This window comes from Cheilinus undulatus, linkage group 8 (assembly GCF_018320785.1).
Source record: "Cheilinus undulatus linkage group 8, ASM1832078v1, whole genome shotgun sequence".
Lineage (NCBI taxonomy): Eukaryota > Metazoa > Chordata > Actinopteri > Labriformes > Labridae > Cheilinus > Cheilinus undulatus.
Window position 1 is genome coordinate 24,397,372 of NC_054872.1, and position 16,531 is coordinate 24,413,902.

The 16,531-nt window shown below is 40.2% G+C and overlaps 2 protein-coding genes across 3 annotated transcripts; both read right to left on the bottom strand.

The window, feature by feature from the left end:
* Positions 1-15: 15 nt before the first annotated feature.
* On the bottom strand, positions 16-3,604 carry si:ch211-79k12.2 (uncharacterized protein LOC568844 homolog). 2 transcript variants are annotated; one of them, XM_041793224.1, is made up of 3 exons: positions 3,421-3,604; positions 3,047-3,278; positions 16-1,476 (listed from the first exon to the last, which is right to left on the bottom strand). In XM_041793224.1, exons 1-3 carry the CDS (start codon positions 3,445-3,447, stop codon positions 38-40), a joined length of 1,698 nt encoding a protein of 565 aa, XP_041649158.1. In that variant the 5' UTR covers positions 3,448-3,604; the 3' UTR covers positions 16-37. The 2 variants fall into 2 exon arrangements, with proteins under 2 accessions (XP_041649158.1, XP_041649157.1); XM_041793223.1 differs by having other exon boundaries at positions 3,017-3,278.
* Positions 3,605-6,962: 3,358 nt separating this feature from the next.
* Positions 6,963-15,652, bottom strand: wu:fe05a04 (zinc finger protein 12). Its single transcript, XM_041794165.1, has 5 exons — positions 15,569-15,652; positions 15,300-15,435; positions 14,625-15,150; positions 12,128-13,089; positions 6,963-11,694 (listed from the first exon to the last, which is right to left on the bottom strand). Exons 3-5 carry the CDS (start codon positions 15,139-15,141, stop codon positions 10,825-10,827), a joined length of 2,349 nt encoding a protein of 782 aa, XP_041650099.1. The 5' UTR covers positions 15,142-15,150; positions 15,300-15,435; positions 15,569-15,652; the 3' UTR covers positions 6,963-10,824.
* Between the last annotated feature and the right edge of the window lie 879 nt (positions 15,653-16,531).

The following is a 16,531-nucleotide window of genomic DNA, read 5'->3' on the forward strand; positions in this document are numbered from 1 at the left end:
TTAAATGCTTTTAAACAGTTACTGTTTTATTCCATTTTTACTGCCCTCTATTATCACAGACTCTCTCATTTGTGCTTAACTCCTTCCTCCGTCCCTCCTCTTCTTCTCTCCCCTCAGTGGAGTAGTGCATCACAGCCTGGTGTCTGTTCCTGGACAGGGCATCCTTAAAATGCAGCCCACAGTCTTCACATGTATACAGAAGTACCTCTCTGTTACTATCCCGGTTTAGTCCCTCTGACTGAGATTTGCTCTCATTCCCAACAAGAGGAGCCAGGTTAAGATGGGTAGCAGAATCTGTAGAAGTTGGAGCTGCATGTGAGTTTCTCCCAGGGCTGCTAGGAGGATTTAGTCCAATGCTTGTTTGAGGAAAAGTCTTTGGATGCCCAAAATGGCCTGCTGGTCCCTGATAACCAGCTTCTCCAGCTTGTTCAGGGGTCAGGCCGTGAACTGTTCGGTAGTGGAAGCGGATCCCAGAGCGGTTGGAGAATCCCTTCCCACAGAGACTGCAGATAAAGGGCCTCTCTCCTGTGTGGATCCGGGTATGGATTTTGAGAGCTCCAGACTGGGTAAAGCATTTCCCACAGTGGCTGCAGCGGTAGGGTTTCTCTCCTGTGTGTGTCCTCTGATGGGCACGCACCCCTGCTAGATGGGGAAACCCTCTCCCACAAAATCCACAGGGATATGGCCTTTCACCTGTGTGAATTCGCCTGTGGATTTTCAGAGCCCCTGACTGGCTGAAACTCTTCCCACAGTCAGGGCAGGAGTAGGGTCTTGCTCCAGTGTGAACATTGAGGTGAATGCGGAGGTTGCTGTGCGAGTTGAAGGCCCTGCCGCACTCTGTGCAGAGAAAGCCAGATGGTTTGTGAGCATGCTCAGAGCGCTGGTGCTGCAGCAGCTGTGACGGTCTGGAAAAAGAGGCAGAACAGTGCATACAGGGATGTGGCGACAACACTGTGGAGGCTGCATGGCCTCTTTCTTCCTGTGGCTGAGAGTGTGTTTGTCTGTGCTGGTGGTGGCACACCTGAGAGCAGGAAGGAAAGGATCGCAGGCAGGGGAAAGGGCTTGAGAGCTGAGGGCAAGGTAAACAAGAGGTAAGTGGGCAATGGTGGTGGTGAAAATGATGGTGGGTGTGGGGATGGGAAAACTGGATATCTAAGCCTTGGGTGCAGGTTCGGAAGCTGCGATGGCAACATAAGCAGGGAAACATGGAGAGGTGGGTAAAGGAGCTGGAGTCTGCTGCGGAGGGAGGGATGTCCGAGGATGTAGCCGGGCTCCGAGTCCCTCTGTCTGCCTCCTCCCTGTGTCTAGTCTCTAGCTCAGATGCGGTGGTGCTGCTGGGTTCAGTGTCTGTTAAGTGAATGCTGAGGCTTCTTGGAGTGGTGCTGCTGGAGGTTGAAGGTTGTCTGGATTTTAAAGTCTCAAATGAATGAGAAGTGGAGTAGGGGCAGCCGGGGCAGGTGCAGGAAAAATGCACATCTATGAGAGAAAGACACATGTTTCAAACAACAATCACATGATTATGTAAAACCCCACTTCCCAAATGTTTTCAATGATAATGAAAACATTTGGGAGGAATTGCAAACTACCAAAATCCCATACTATTGAAAACAGCACAGAGGCGACAAATGTTAAACTGTATTATTTGTGGAAAACTACATGCCTATTTCAGATTTCGTGCCAGCAATATACACTGAACACAAATATAAACATAACAATTTTGTTTTTGTTCCCATTTTGTTTGTTTTTCATGTGCTAAACTCAAGGATCTGAGACTTTTTCTGTGTTCACAAAAGGCCTATTTCTCTCAAATATTGTTCACAAATTTGTCTAAATCTGTTAGTGAGCACTTCTCCTTTGCCAAGATAATCCATCCACCTCACAGGTGTGGCATATCAAGATGCTGATTAGACAGCATGATTATTGCACAGGTGTGCCTTAGGCTGGCCACAATAAAAGGCCAGTGAGAGAGATGCCGCTCCACACATCACACTGCCTCCACCAAACGATGTTACTCTATCGGTGCAGCATGCAGTATAGTGTTCTCCATGTCTTCCCCGCACCTTGTCCCTACAGTTCCAACTGTCATAGGCAGAATCTGGACTCATCACTGAACATAATGTTACTCCACATGTTCAGAGCCCAGTGCACACGTTGCAGACACTAGCACGAATGGTGAGGGGGCAGTCATGGCAGGCTTCCTGGCTGCCCTATAAGACCGGAGATTGGCTCCATGCATTCTTTCCCAGATTGTCTGGGCAGAGAGCCGTCGGCCATAGCTCTGCAAACCTGGACTGCAAATCTGTAGAAGACAGCCTACAGTTCCTAAATAAGGTTATAATAGTTAACTAAAACCAACTAAATAAAACTCGAATGTAAAAACTATTTTGGTCAACGGAAACCAAATAAAAACTAAACTTTGAAAAAACAAATATTTGCTAAATCTTTACTAAAGTAAAATAAAATTAGTGCTAAAATCTCCTGAGTTTTAGTCTTTGACATCAGTATAATGACAAGCATGTACCACCAAGCTTGGAGAGTGTAGAATGACCTGATTTAATTCAATAAGGCTTTACACAATGGTTAATATGAGGTCCTGAGTTGTATTTAAATATCACATTTGAATAGATAAAATCAAAAGTGAAGAGTAGCCTGTTTGAGTATGCTTTTTAAAATTGTATATTTACTTTTTCTGACTCTTTTGGGTCTACCCTGCCAAGAATCCTTGATTGCTGGGGGGGAAAAAAGCTAAATTAAATAAAAGTGTGAGACCAGGCTGGTGGCCAGAATGAGGAAGAGGTGCCAGGCTGTTGTGGCTGTGTAAAACCTACAAATGTTTAGATAAATAAAGTCAAATTGTCAGCTTTTACTGTTAAATTTCTGTATTCAAAACACCTGGCTGAGGTGGTGTGCACACTGTAGAAATCCCAGTGATGCTGTACTGTATCTTGGCTCTCATGCTTCTTCAATCAGTACAACTTTTGTAAAACTGAATCATGTCATTATCTCGGTTTGTAACCTTTTCTAACAGATCTGCCCTCTCCTTTACTCTGTGATGTTGTAGTCTGGATCTCTCTCCCAGCCTCCGCCTCTGGCTTGCTCTGGGCGGGCTGAAGTCCCAGTGAACTCCTGAACCCCACAGCCTCACTGCCGCCATCAGCGCCGTCACCGACCACGCCCCACGCTACGTTTAGCACATCTGGCTGATTCTTGGTGCTGTTTCCAGATGTAGCAAGGTCACTGATGAAATGATGCATCTCCATCCAGGAGCACTGCCCATGCTGCAGACAAAACGAGGCATTGTAGGTAGAAGGGAAACAAGTTCGGTTAAAGATGTTAAAACGCTTAAATGTCCCGAAATGTGAGCTAATTATAGGATCCACCATGAAGCTTAATATCAAAGTAGAGAGGTTGTCAACTCACAATGTCGCTGCTCTTTTCTTTGTCCATGAATGTAAACAAACGCTGCTGTTGTAGTCTGCTCCAGGTCTTGACTTCGACTATAATAAGTATTAAGGTGGTATTAATTAGTACGGAGACCGCTGACAATGAGCACGTTGTTTACTTCATCACTGCACTCCTCCTGTAGCGCTCTCCTTCGAGACATCTCGTTAGCAAACCCTGTGTTTCCGGGTTCTTTGATCACGTGACACGAGTTGTTGTCTTCCTCTGCCTCTTTTTTTTCTCTAAAATATGAATATAAAAATCGGAAAAAAATACGCCAAGGTAACAATGTCAAAAATAAATTATACACATTTTTAAATAAAAGAAAAACTAAAAATATAATTGTTAATTAATACTATAAAATACAATTTTACATGAACATTCCACAAACCAATTGGAGAATTAGGTGCAAACATATTTCACAAAATCTACTAGGATCTAAATGATTCCCCTCTTTGAACTGACCTTTTTGCTGAGCTAAAGCACAAACCACTGTTGTGCAATGATGCGGCCTAACTTTTTAATGCTCAAAGCTTGTAAATTCAAGTTAAACTGAGTTAAACTTGTCTTCCAGTTTACAAAGTATAAAAACTTCAATGAGGGTTTTTGTGGAAAAACATACAAAGTTATTACAGCGTTTTCAGGTGTCAAGAACTGAAGTGAGAAGTATCATGAAGAAATTAAAAGAGAGTCGCACAGTACAGAACAAGCCTTACAGAGGTAGGAAGAGAAAGATTTTAAAGACTCCTGAAAGAAAACTCGTTAGAAACACGCCCTGAACAACTGTCTAGACACTAGTGAATTACTTAGCCAAGTGAGGAATTGTAGTCTCAAAGAAGAAAATCACTAGAGCCCTGCACAGGAATAGACTGTGAGGTTGTAGACCAAGAAAAACTCACCTTCTGCAGACAAGATCCCTTCAAACCAGACTGAAGTATGCTATGGACAACCTGGAGAAAGACTGCATACTGGAAGTGTGTCTTTTGGTCAGACGAGACCAAACTAGAGCTCTTTGACCATAGAGTCATTGCTTGTTTGGAGAAAGAAGGGAGAGGCGTACAACCCAAAGAACACCGTCTCCACAGTGAAACATGGTGGTGAGAGTATTATGCTGTGGGGATGCTTCAGTGCATCTGGAACTGGGAATCTCGTAAAGGTGGTAAGAATCATGAAAGAAGAAGAACAGGTGAAGATTTTGAAAGAAAACTTCAAGCAGTCAGCAGCAGATCTGGGTCTGGGTAGACACTTTCTCTTCCAACAAGATGACCAACGCATACGTCAGTCCTGGTGAAGAACTACCTTCAAAAGACCAAGGTGCGCATTATTGAGTGGCCTGTACAAAGCCCTGACTTAAATCCCATTGAAAATCTGTGGGGGAAACTGAAGACAAAGGTCCATGCCAGAAGACTATCAAATCTGGAGGGGCTTGAGAGATTTGCCAAAGTAGAATGGGCTGGGATTCCTCAGGAGACACATTTGAGAGTTGTTGAAAATTAAAACAGATGACTAAGGGGTGTTATCCAGCAAAAAGGAGACACGTCTGACTATTAGCATCAGAGGGCTTTTAATTTAGACCCTGGTGGTTTTCATGAAATAATTTTGTTTTTGTGGTCAAAGTTAAATCATGTTAGCATCCAAAATAAAAAAGAATGTTAGAAAAGCTGCATTAAAAACTCCCTTTTCTGTTTAAACACCACTTGGGAAATATTTAAAACATTACATTTGCATTAGGGGGCTATTAATTTCAGCCTCATCTGTGCATATAGAGTAATAATAAAAATGTGGTGATATGGTAAAAAAGTGAGCAATCAAAAATTAATAAAACATCTGATGCAGTAACATCTTCAATTGCATTCAGGATATTTTTGTCTCATTTTCAGTAAAGTACTTAAGCCACAATGTCACATTTTACTGTTAAAAATATCTGAGGTGGACCTAACAAGGTAAGTACATGCTTAAAGTATCTCATATAAATAAACACATACACATAAAGATTTCTTAAGAACAGTACAAGTGAATGTTTCATTTTGTTTCAGGTACAAATGTTTATTTACTTTTAGAAAACAGATATCCATTGTCACTAAAGGCTCACAAGAACACAAGGGGATAGGATGTTACTTGTCCAAAAAAAAACCTCAATATTTTATTTCTACAGCTGTATAACTACAAATCCAGTGTTTATTTCAACTTTGCATCTATCAAGAACCACAAACGTGTAATGCTTTGAAACAAGTTAAATATTGCATAGGCAGGTGTGACGTCTCTTATCTAACACATTTCGCTCTGCTGACAAAGTCAAGAGCTTTAGTGAAAATGAAAGCAAAACATAAGCATAGATTAACTAGAGTCTGGAATGTGTGAATCTCATCATTATTGATAACAATACAGACGTTTCTAACCATTTCACCAAAGACCACCCAGAAGACTCAAATTATCATAGCAGAAAGAGTAAAAAACTCTGCTTCATCACAGGGGAGTGTAGTTATAGATAGATTGATAAGGCTAGATACGCAGATACATTAAGATTAATTTGTCTGATTCTAGAACAAAGTCTGCATGTTTGATTTACATGTCTGTCCCGATCAAAATGAGCCTGAATCAAAAACCATAATGAGAAGGGTGAACTAAAAAAACTAACTAAAACATCGTTTTAGACATATAAGCTTTTGGACAAGGTGTGCAGCATTATAAAGCTAGTTTTCTTTTATATCAGCTGGTAACTAACACTGTATATGTAATCTGATATGGAGGCTTATTAAGGGGCCAGTCGTTCAAAAAGCTAAACTTTAAGAAACTATCTACATTCGTATGGAAATCCTTTTAAACATTTGTATCGATTTTATTGATTTTTTCAAGTTGTAGTATGTAGTATTTAACCAGTAGCATTTAGAAAAGCAAACGTGGTAATAATGAAACATTTATAAGTAGGACTAACTAAATTAATGTTTCAATATGTATATATATATATATATATATATATATTTATATATATATATATATATATATATATATATATATATATATATATGCAGTAAGATGCTGCAGATGTTTTATTAGTCTGTGGTGGCAAGTGTTCTGTTTTATGCTACAGTCTGCTGGGGAGGCAGTGTAAAACACAAGGATGCAAGGCGTCTGAACAAACTGGTGAAAAAAGCTGGCTCTGTGGTTAGAATCAAGCTGAATTCACTGGAGGATGAGGTGGAGAGATGCACAATGAAGAAGGTGGAGGCCATTCTGAGGAACATGGATCAACCGCTTCATATCTCCCTAAATGACCAAAGAAACAACGGTGGTGGACGGCTCCTATCCCTGCGCTGCAGGACAGAAAGATTTAGAAAATCCCTCATACTATCAGCAATTAGACGTTATAATTCTACCGTAAACAGATGAGAGACTCCAGACAATTGAATTTCCCTGCAAGGATAAATAAAGTTATTGTATTGTGTGTGTGTGTGTGTGTATATATATATATATATATATATATACATATATATATATATAAACTCAGAATATGCCTTTTATTCATACATAGTAAGGGTCTCCTCCATTTGTTGCCATTTTGGATTTTTTGCATCTTACATGTGTCTACAGGACCACAGGCAAGACCAAATTATGATAAAATATTTTATATATCAAGGTGATTAAACACTAATCTAGATAGGCCTACTTATAAGCATTATGTTCCATTTTTGACAATTTTGTTCCAATTAAAGCTAACAGGCTAAATATTACTGTACCTTAAAGATGGATACAAATTATCCAAATAAAAAAAAACATAGGATGACATACATGTTTTGTTCACAGGGAGGTCTATAATCCAGACAAACTGAAATCAGCTCCTTTTAGGTGAAATCTTTAGTCACAATCCAATCCACTCAAGTGTGAACTAACTTACTATTTACCCACGCCGATGGAATCGGCAGGGTTATGTAAATGGTTCCGTATCTTTGTTTGTTTGTATGTGTACAAGATAACGAGATCGAGAACAGAAAGTTGGATCTTCACCAAACTTTCAGGGAATATTGGCATAGTGACAGGAAGAATCGATTAGATTTTGGTGATGATCCGTGCACCTGTTCAGTTTTTCTCAGACTTCAAAATTTTGAACACCATAGTAATCAATGGGAGCCTAAGTTCCTCAGTGGTGCTGCTTAGGCATGGGTCTGCTGCCTCAGACAGCCATTCTAGTTATCTAATAGATTCAGTGGCAAGAAAAGTGTGTAAAACATTTGAAATTAACTTATTTTCTGCATTAACTGGTCATCCAATGTGATCTGATCTGCATCTAAGTCACAAGTATAGACAAACACAATGTGCTTTCCCCAACACCAAACAAATAATTGTAATATTTCATGTTTTTATTGAACACAGCCATTAAACATCCACAGCACTGCTGGAAAAAACTTTTAGGCTAATGACTCCAAAAAAGATAATCAGGAGTTAGCAAACCTGAAGTACAATCATTTAAACAAGATTTGAGCCAGGCGTAGAGCTAGTGTGACTTATGAAAATGCTCAAAGTTTTTGAGTTAGATCTTCAGAAGAAGCATCTGCTGATGTGAACTATGCCTCGCAAAAAAAAAAAAAAAAAAAAACAGATCTCAGATGACCTTTGATCAAATATTTTTGAAATGCATAAGACTGGAAGAGGATACAAAGTCATCTCAAAGACTTTAGGTATTCACCAGTCCACAGTTAGACCAACTGTCCACCAATGGAGACGATATAGTACCATGTTACTCTCACTAGAAGTGGACACCCAGCCAGGCTGACTCAGAATGATCAGAGAGGTAACAAAAAAACCCTAGAGTAACAGCTAAAGGCTTAAAGGAACTATTGGAACAAGTCAACATCCCTGGTGTACCATACACTAAAGATTGAACAGGCATGGTGTCCATGGCAGGACATCACAGAGGAAGCTTTGAAGAAAAACATCTATGCACACCTGGAGTTTGCCAAGGAGCACCATGACACTCCACGCTACTGGCAATTTTTTGTGACTGTTGAAAGTACAGTAGAATTGTTTGGGAAGAACTTGTAGCACTGTGTATGGCATAAAAGGGTACTGCATTCAAACATGAAAACATCTTCTGAATAGTGAAGTATGGCAGAGATGATCTGGAGCTGCTTTGCTGCCTTAAGGCCTGGGTTGCTTGCCGTCATCAAAGGGAAAATAAATCCCCAAGTTCATCAAGGTATCCTACAGTATCATGTCAGGGTGGCTGGCCTCCAGCTGAAGTTCAGAAGAAGTTGGACAATGACCCTAAACAGCAAAGTTAATCTTCTACAGCATGGCTAAAACAAAACAAAAAAAAAAAACAGAAAAGAAAATCCACCCTTTGGAGCAGTCCTGTCAGAGCCCAGGCCTGAATCCAACAGAGATGCTGGGAAATGACCTCAAGAGAACCGTTCACACCAGACATTTTAAGAATATGGGTGAGCTGAAGCAGTTCAGTCAGGAAGAATGGTCCAAAATTCCTCCTGAATGTTGTGCAGGTCTGATAAGCAAATACCAGAAAGGCTTGGTTGAGGTTATTGCTGCCAAAGGAGGTTCAACCAGTTAATAAATCCAAGGTTTACTTTTTCCAGCAGCACTGTGAATGTTTTACGGCTGTGTTCAATAAAGACAGGAAAGGTTATATATGTTTGTGGTATGAGATTTAGCACATAGTGTTTGATATGTGACTTAGATGACCAGATCACAATTAATGGACCAATTAATGCAGAAGACTAGATTATTTCAAAGGGTTCACATTCTTTTTCTTGCCACCGTATCTATTAGACATAAAATATCATAACAAAACTGTACAGTATGCAGTGTTATTTTGGACATCTTATTTTACTTTGAGTCTTAGCCTTTAGATAAAATACCTTTTAGTTTTGGTCACATTTTAGTCATTTGTACTTTATATAGCTTTAGTGTAGTTTGACTCAAAAACATTTTAGTATAGTTTTTATCAGTAAAAAGAGTTAGCATTTTAGTCTTTCATTTTAGCCTAAACTTTTATTCTCTTGCCTGAATCTGGTACCAAATCATGTTAGCGGGTGCTATGCACCCTGCCAAACCTGGTATCTCTGCTTTCTACAGCTGAAAGGCAGAAGAGTCACAGATACGTTGTGTTTTGACAGATTTAGCCCTAGTGGAGAAATAGATTTTAAATTGGATTTTAAATTTCAGACGAAAATTAAATAACATTTTGGTCTTGTTTTAGTTATCTTGACAAAAACTAAACTTTGTGGGTTTTTTTTTTTTTCAAAGTTTTAGTCATCAAAGATCTATTTTTAGGTAGTCTCAGTCAAGTCTTTCTCATGGAAAAAGGAAGTCAACATTTTTAGTCAACAAAAATTACAACTGACTGTATGACAAACTCAACAGCTTTTTTGTGATCTTCAGCCTGAATTCAGCCCTTGCTGGGTTAAAAGTTAGTATAACCCCACAAAATCATTTTTAAACAAAAACTGGAGGTTTCATGTGTTTCACTTTAAATACCCAGGATTTGATTTAACAGATTACTTCAGTCCTATCAGTTACTTCTAAACAACTGGACCCGGGGCTCACTCTTCCCCATCATTTTACCCACAAGCCTTGACTTTAACAAAATGGATACTTAATATACAATGCATAGTCTGAAAACTGATTGGTTACTTGAATTCTCCCATGGATCATATTGAGTCCATAAACTTTATTTTGATTTGTCCAAAAACATTCTTGTTCCTTTTTTCAAATCATGGGACTGCGTCACACCAACATGTTTTTACTGTAGAGTGGAAGAGCTGGAGGAAAAAGGAGGACAGCATAAATAAACCTGTCAAACTTAAAGTAGAAACAAAACTTTAAATGGATTCAAGAGAATAAATTAACAAATAAAACTCTGGTCCCAACACAGCTATCCTGAGCTGCGCCCGCACCCGTCTATCTCAGGCATCTCAGGCTCCAGTACCTATGTAAATGGTCCCCTCAATCCCCAAATTCCCATCTCAAATTGAATCATCATATGCAATGTATGATTTTGTGATAACCTTTCTCACACAAAAAAAAGTTAAAGAGCTCTTCAATGTGCAGGTGTGTTGGAAAAAATATTAACTTACAAATGTACACAACTTCATTTAAACTTTCCGCAGCATTTTACCTCTTATTTATGCAACAGTCAATGAGTTTTGTCCTCATACATTTATGGAATCTCTGTTGCTGTTCTCAATGAGTACCTGAGTAGGAAAGGCAGTACGCAATAGCTCCATTTTCTGTGGAAGAAAAGTCAAATGATGCTTCGTACACCCTTTTAAGAAACTTGAGAATCCTGTCATTGAACCCATTATCTCTGACTGAGGTGTGAGGGCCTGTCGAGTCAGCACTCAAAAGAAATCCTGATTACGTCCCGCTTGATTAGAAGGTCTCCTTCTTGATGTCAATCATTAGTCCAGAGGATGTGGACAGATCCAAAGGGTCCATTTTGATGCGCTTCACTTCAGGGTATGTGTCTGAATTATTGTTTTTCAATGCCTGTTCTTCGAAGCGATTAGCTGATATTTCTGACTCTTCTGGTTCACTTTTGACAGAAAAGGGAGGTACATCCCCCAGAGTGGACTCGGATTTTTTACGCTTCTTGGACAAATCAAAAGGTTCCTCATAATTTGGAAACTGTTTAAGATGAGTGAACAAGTCCAGGGGGGCATTTGGTGCCGCTCTAGGGGTTGCGCCCACTCCAAGAGGTTTATTTGAAACAAGCGGTAAAGCTACTTGAGGCTGCACCATCACAGCTGAAGCTGGAGGGGTCGGAGCTAACACAGAGGAGAGTGCCAAGCTGTCAGGTTGTGTTGCAGAGACGGGAAGAAACAACACAAGTTCAGCATGTGGAGGAAGAGGTTTGTTGAGAGTTAGCTTCCACATTCCAGCTGTTGGATCAGATGCATCTTCAGACTTGAGTCCAGGGTTATGAGGTACCTGAATGGGTGCAGATAATGCAGAAACAGTGGATTCAGGCTTGGTTTTTATTTGATTTGATTGGTGCCGCTCTTCTTGGAACCCTCTTGGGTTTGATGATTCTGGTTTTCCATTACTCCATGTTGGATTTGATGAGGGTGGTTTTGCATTTAATATGGATAGCAAAGACTGCGGTTTTGGGATGGGAGCTTCTGAATATGACAACTGTAGTTTTGTGTTAAGTGTTGTTGAATTTGCTGAAGGGAGTTTTGGCATGAGTGTTGCTGTCCTGGATGAAGAGCTGTTGGAGGCCTGGCCTTTCTTGTCCCAACTCTAAAATAAAAAAATAATACAAAAATTGTAGACATAAATTATGCAAACACACATGGTCATGTCAGTACAATGAATATGGAAATAAATTACTTAAGTTAAACACTTAAAAGTAGCTTTATTCAGACTTTCCTCATTTCCTAAAACTGGGTCTATCTTGTTTAGGGAGGTTGAGACGTCTGTTGATAATTCTGTGTTGGAAAAAGCCAAGTAAAGCAGTGGAACCTCGAGAAATCTGTCCCTAAAAATCAAGGGTAGTCCTTTTTTAATACAAATTATCACATTTGTTAATTTCTTGAAATGCCTCTACCATCAAATATTGAAACAGCCTTCATGGTGAGATGTTGAATACTTCCTGTAAAGTGTTGAGTTTACAGCATTAAGCAAAACCTTGTTCTACAACATACCATACATCCCCTTAATGCCTGACACTCACCTTAGGCTGGGGTGTTTGTCCACAGGTCTTAAGGTGACTGTCGTAGTTTTGCTGGTGAGGAAAACCCAGTCCGCAGCTTTGACAAAGGCATGGTGAGTTTCCAGCATGACCACCCATGTGGGACATTAAGAGCAAAGCCGATCGGAATCCTTTTCTACATTCGGCACATTTCAGCACCCTCTGGTGAGCCCCGGCATGTTTTTTAAGCTCCTCTGATGTGTCAAACATCTGCCCACACTCCAAACACCTTATCTCATCCCCTTTAGGCTCCTGGTTGCCCCAACAGCCTGTGTCCTTTTTGTGCTGCTCAAAGTCCTTTGGACTGGGAAACTCCCTCAGACACGCCACACAGTGAATGCGTTCAGGTTCACACTTGTGTTGGATGTACAGCTTTGCCAGGCGAAAGTGGCAGCGGCATCGCACACAGGTGTAAGGCAACAAACCGAGGTGAGAGAAGCTGTGCTTCAGAAGAGCATTCTTCTTGGCAAAGGTCTCTCCGCAATCTGTGCACCTGAAATTGCGGCTGCAGGTCTTCTTCTTATGGCGTACAAGTTGCTTTTGAGTGGAGAAATGACGGCTACATATTTCACACTTAATTGTCCGCATACACATGCGTTCCTTTATATGTAACGCACAGGCCTCGAGAGAGACAAACACACGTTTGCACAGGTCACACTCATAATATTTATCCTGAAAGTGAGAAATGGACAAATGGTGTTTCAAATCCTCCTGGCATGGGTAAATCTTACAACAAACACGGCACTGGAAGCGTTCCACCTCAGTCTTGGCATGTGTGCGCAGATGGACGCGGTAGCTGCTAATCTGACAGAAGCGCTTTCCGCATTCAGCACAGCCGTAGGGGCGAGCTCCAGTGTGCAGGTTCATGTGATCCTGAAGCTTGAATTTGGAGGGCAGCTGGAGACCGCAAACACTGCAGCTGTAGTCACCTGATTGGCCCATCTCTGTAGAAAAGAAAAGGGAAGCAACAGTGATGAAAATGATAAAGGTTATGACAGATTGATCACAGATGTGCACTTGGTATGCAGCACAAAAACATGAAGTGATACTCAAACAACAGATAAAGGGAGAGGTGCAATGAAGCATTTCAAACAATCTATTGAAGTTTAAAATGATAAGGCTGATTATATAATATGCTCATTTAGTTTATTAATCATATGTAAATAACAGGGTGCACAATACCGATGCATACACTCGTTTTTCTAATTGTAAAGAACGCCAAGTGTCTTCATGCATGGAGAGGCTGAGTCAAGTGGAGTTTAGAGAGGAGCAGGGAAGTAGGCAGTCTGGTCGTTGTTTTTAAATTTTGACTTCATTCAAAATGTTCAGGGCTCACTGGGGATCTCCTACAGTGCAGCCACCTATACTCCATAATAAACTTAGATATTTTACCAATATTTAAGGCTGCTGATATAAACTGCAGGTATGTAAAGCCAATACACTGGCTGTAAAAATATTGGTAGAAATTTACATATCTGCTTAAACTGATATTCAAGTAAGCGAACAACTGCTGATACAGATATCACACTGCTAATATTGTGTGTTTCTAGACAAAATACACACTTTTTTATGCAAAAATGGCATCCTTTAAGACAGGAAAACAGTTTCATGTGACAAAGTAAATATCTCTCGATCTTGATTTCTTGAGATAACAACATGGATTCTTCCATGAAAATGTATTTAATTCCTGCCATTTTGCCCAAATCTGAAGAGATTAAGTCCATTTCACTGGAACAACCAGTGTTTTAATGGCATAAAGAAGGTGAGGTCTTGAGAAAACAACTGGAGATCAATCACAGGAAATCAGAGAAAATAAAGTGCACGGACTTACATTTACTGACAGCTCCTGGAGTTTCTGCAGCTTTAGAGTTTACAGCAGTGGGATATTAGTTCTGGGTTTACATTAACTACAATATTGTCATCTTTCTTCATGAAGGAAAACACCCCATGCACAACAGTGATCTTTCATCATGGGTTATAGGTAGGGATGCACAATATTTGATTTCTTACAATATTCTATAACAGATTCCTTTTCAGACAAGAAATTTCAGTCCTTTTGGAAAGACTTTAAGGTTTGAGGATGACCAAGTAAACAAGGTTTAGTCCTTAAAAAACACTTTAAAGTTTAAAGAATGAGGATAAATTTTAAAAAAGACCTGAACTGACATGGATCATGGCCAGCCCAAAACTTTAAATTTATTAGTATGAATGGACAAACTTTACAAGGCAATATATGCTGATAAACACAGGCAAAATATCAGATGTAAATATCAGCAGAAATTTTGATATCTGCCGATACCAGACTGATAATATCCTGCATCCCTAGTTTTAGGTAGATAACAAAAATAATAATGGCCTCTGGCAAAGTGATGCAATCCCTTTTACTGTATTTTGTGGGTTAAATGGTAATTTGATGACAAGTTTTTAACAAAATATTCCACACTGTAGGCTTTAGAGAGTAAATATGAATGAGTCATACCACTGTTAAGTTCTTCCTCGTCCTCCTCCTCTTCGTCTTCGTCATACACGCCTGAGACATCGCTGTCACCAGAGTCGTCCTCCTCATCCTGTTGCTTCTTTGTTGCCCCCTTACGTCTAGCCTTTCTTCGATCAATTATGAGATCTTGCTCCTTATCTGGATCAGTTATCGGTTGTTCAGGTAAAGGGTGTTCAGGACCTCCACCTGGCTCATCTTTCACATGATTGCTACTTGGCGCTGACACAGATGACGATGAGTCTCCTGCACTTCTTTTCCTGCTTGATGTCCGTCTGACAGCACATGCGTCTTTGCCATCATCGGGCCGATGGCCTGAGGCCAGTAGCTTTTGTTTGAGTTTGGCTGAACGTGTGATGGGACGGTGACTGGGTGAGGCTGAGTCAACAGATGATGTGGAGCCAGACGGGGATTCTCCAGTCGAGGTGTCCTGCTCATAGATGGTATCAGCCGTGAATCCCAACTCAGTTAGCTGGATGTCAATGGTGTATTCAATGGACATGACTGGTATCTATGGTGGCGTAAAAATAGAGTTAGCTAAGTTATCAATGACCACTTGATACTGACAATTAGATTAGCAACGTGGGACAAAGTCTTTAAAAACGTAGCTTTCCATGAACAAACTGGGTATATTTCCACTTGTAGTATAACTCGCCTTACCTGTCTGGCGACTACATCTGTGACTGCTTCAGTGGCATCGGTGTCTTCTTGTTATGTTTTATATAACTAGACAGACAGGCTTTCCGTGTAAATCCATACGTGACAAACCTTAATACGTTGTTTTTATTCCGCACACCTGAGAGGAGGAAGCGGAGTAAGTACGGCGTTTCTTCAGAATAAATAGACACCTAGGTATTAACCTCGTTTTTTCATCCTTCATATTTCAATGCAATATTTAGGAGCGTAAGTTTAACGGAAAAATCACTTACTTGGAAACACTTAGTGAAAAGCAGGTGTCGATTGCTAGCTGATTAGCAAGCTACTAACTCGCACAATGCAATGATGAAGGGGAGTGGAAAACACAAATGAGCGCGGCTGGGACAGGAAATGACTGTGGGCGCCCGAGCACACCTAATGTCCCGGAGTGGCATTACAGAAGAGAGTGGATGAATTTACTATCGAGCACGGGTTGACAAAGATTCATACATTTCAATAATAAGATATTAACTTTGATTAAGTTACTACAGTATTTTCATTCAATGCTTAAACTTACAGTGCCTCTAAAAGTTTTCACGCCTTGGATGTTTTACTCTTTCATTGATTTTATAAATAAATTGTGGTCAATATAATTTGACTTTTTGGAAAAAAAAAAAACACAAAAAACTATTGAACCTCAAATTAAAATAGATATCTGCAAGACCATATCAATTATATGAAAATGTATCAGGTAAATTTAGTGGTTGCATAAATATCCACCCCCTTCAAGTCAGTATTTAGCAGATGCACCTTTGGCTGCAACCATAGCACTGAGTCTGATCAGTCTCGACCAGGCTTGCAAATCACCTAACTCTTCCTTGCCAACCCACCCTAGCTCTGTCAGGCTGCACAGGGGTCGGGCTTTAACATCTCTTTTCAAGTCCAGCCACTAATTTTATATCGAATTGAGGTCCAGGCTTTGACTCTGCTTCTGCAGAACATTCACCTTATTGTCTTTTAATGATTTCTGGGTAGCTTTGCTGTACTGTATGCTTCAGATCATTGTCTTGCTGGAAAATGAATCTTCTCCCAAACCATATTTTTCTTGCAGACTGAGTAAGATTATTCTCCGGGGTTTTCCATTATTTTGCCACATTCATTTTACCCCCTACCTTTACAAGTCTTCCAGGGCTTGCTGCCGAGACACAGCATGACAACCATGCTTCACAGTGAGGATGGTGTGATTGTGGTGATCT

Coding starts and splice junctions, on each gene's coding strand:
- si:ch211-79k12.2 (XM_041793223.1), bottom strand. CDS start 3,447: ATGGACAAAGAAAAGAGCAGCGACATT. Junction 3,279..3,420: donor AAGAAAAGAGCAGCGACATT/GTGAGTTGACAA, acceptor TTTTGTCTGCAG/CATGGGCAGTGCTCCTGGAT. Junction 1,477..3,016: donor GGGCAGATCTGTTAGAAAAG/GTTACAAACCGA, acceptor TTTCTCTCATAG/ATGTGCATTTTTCCTGCACC.
- wu:fe05a04 (XM_041794165.1), bottom strand. CDS start 15,141: ATGTCCATTGAATACACCATTGACATCCAGCTAACTGAGTTGGGATTC. Junction 13,090..14,624: donor CGAGGAAGAACTTAACAGTG/GTATGACTCATT, acceptor TCTTTTCTACAG/AGATGGGCCAATCAGGTGAC. Junction 11,695..12,127: donor GACAAACACCCCAGCCTAAG/GTGAGTGTCAGG, acceptor TTTTTATTTTAG/AGTTGGGACAAGAAAGGCCA.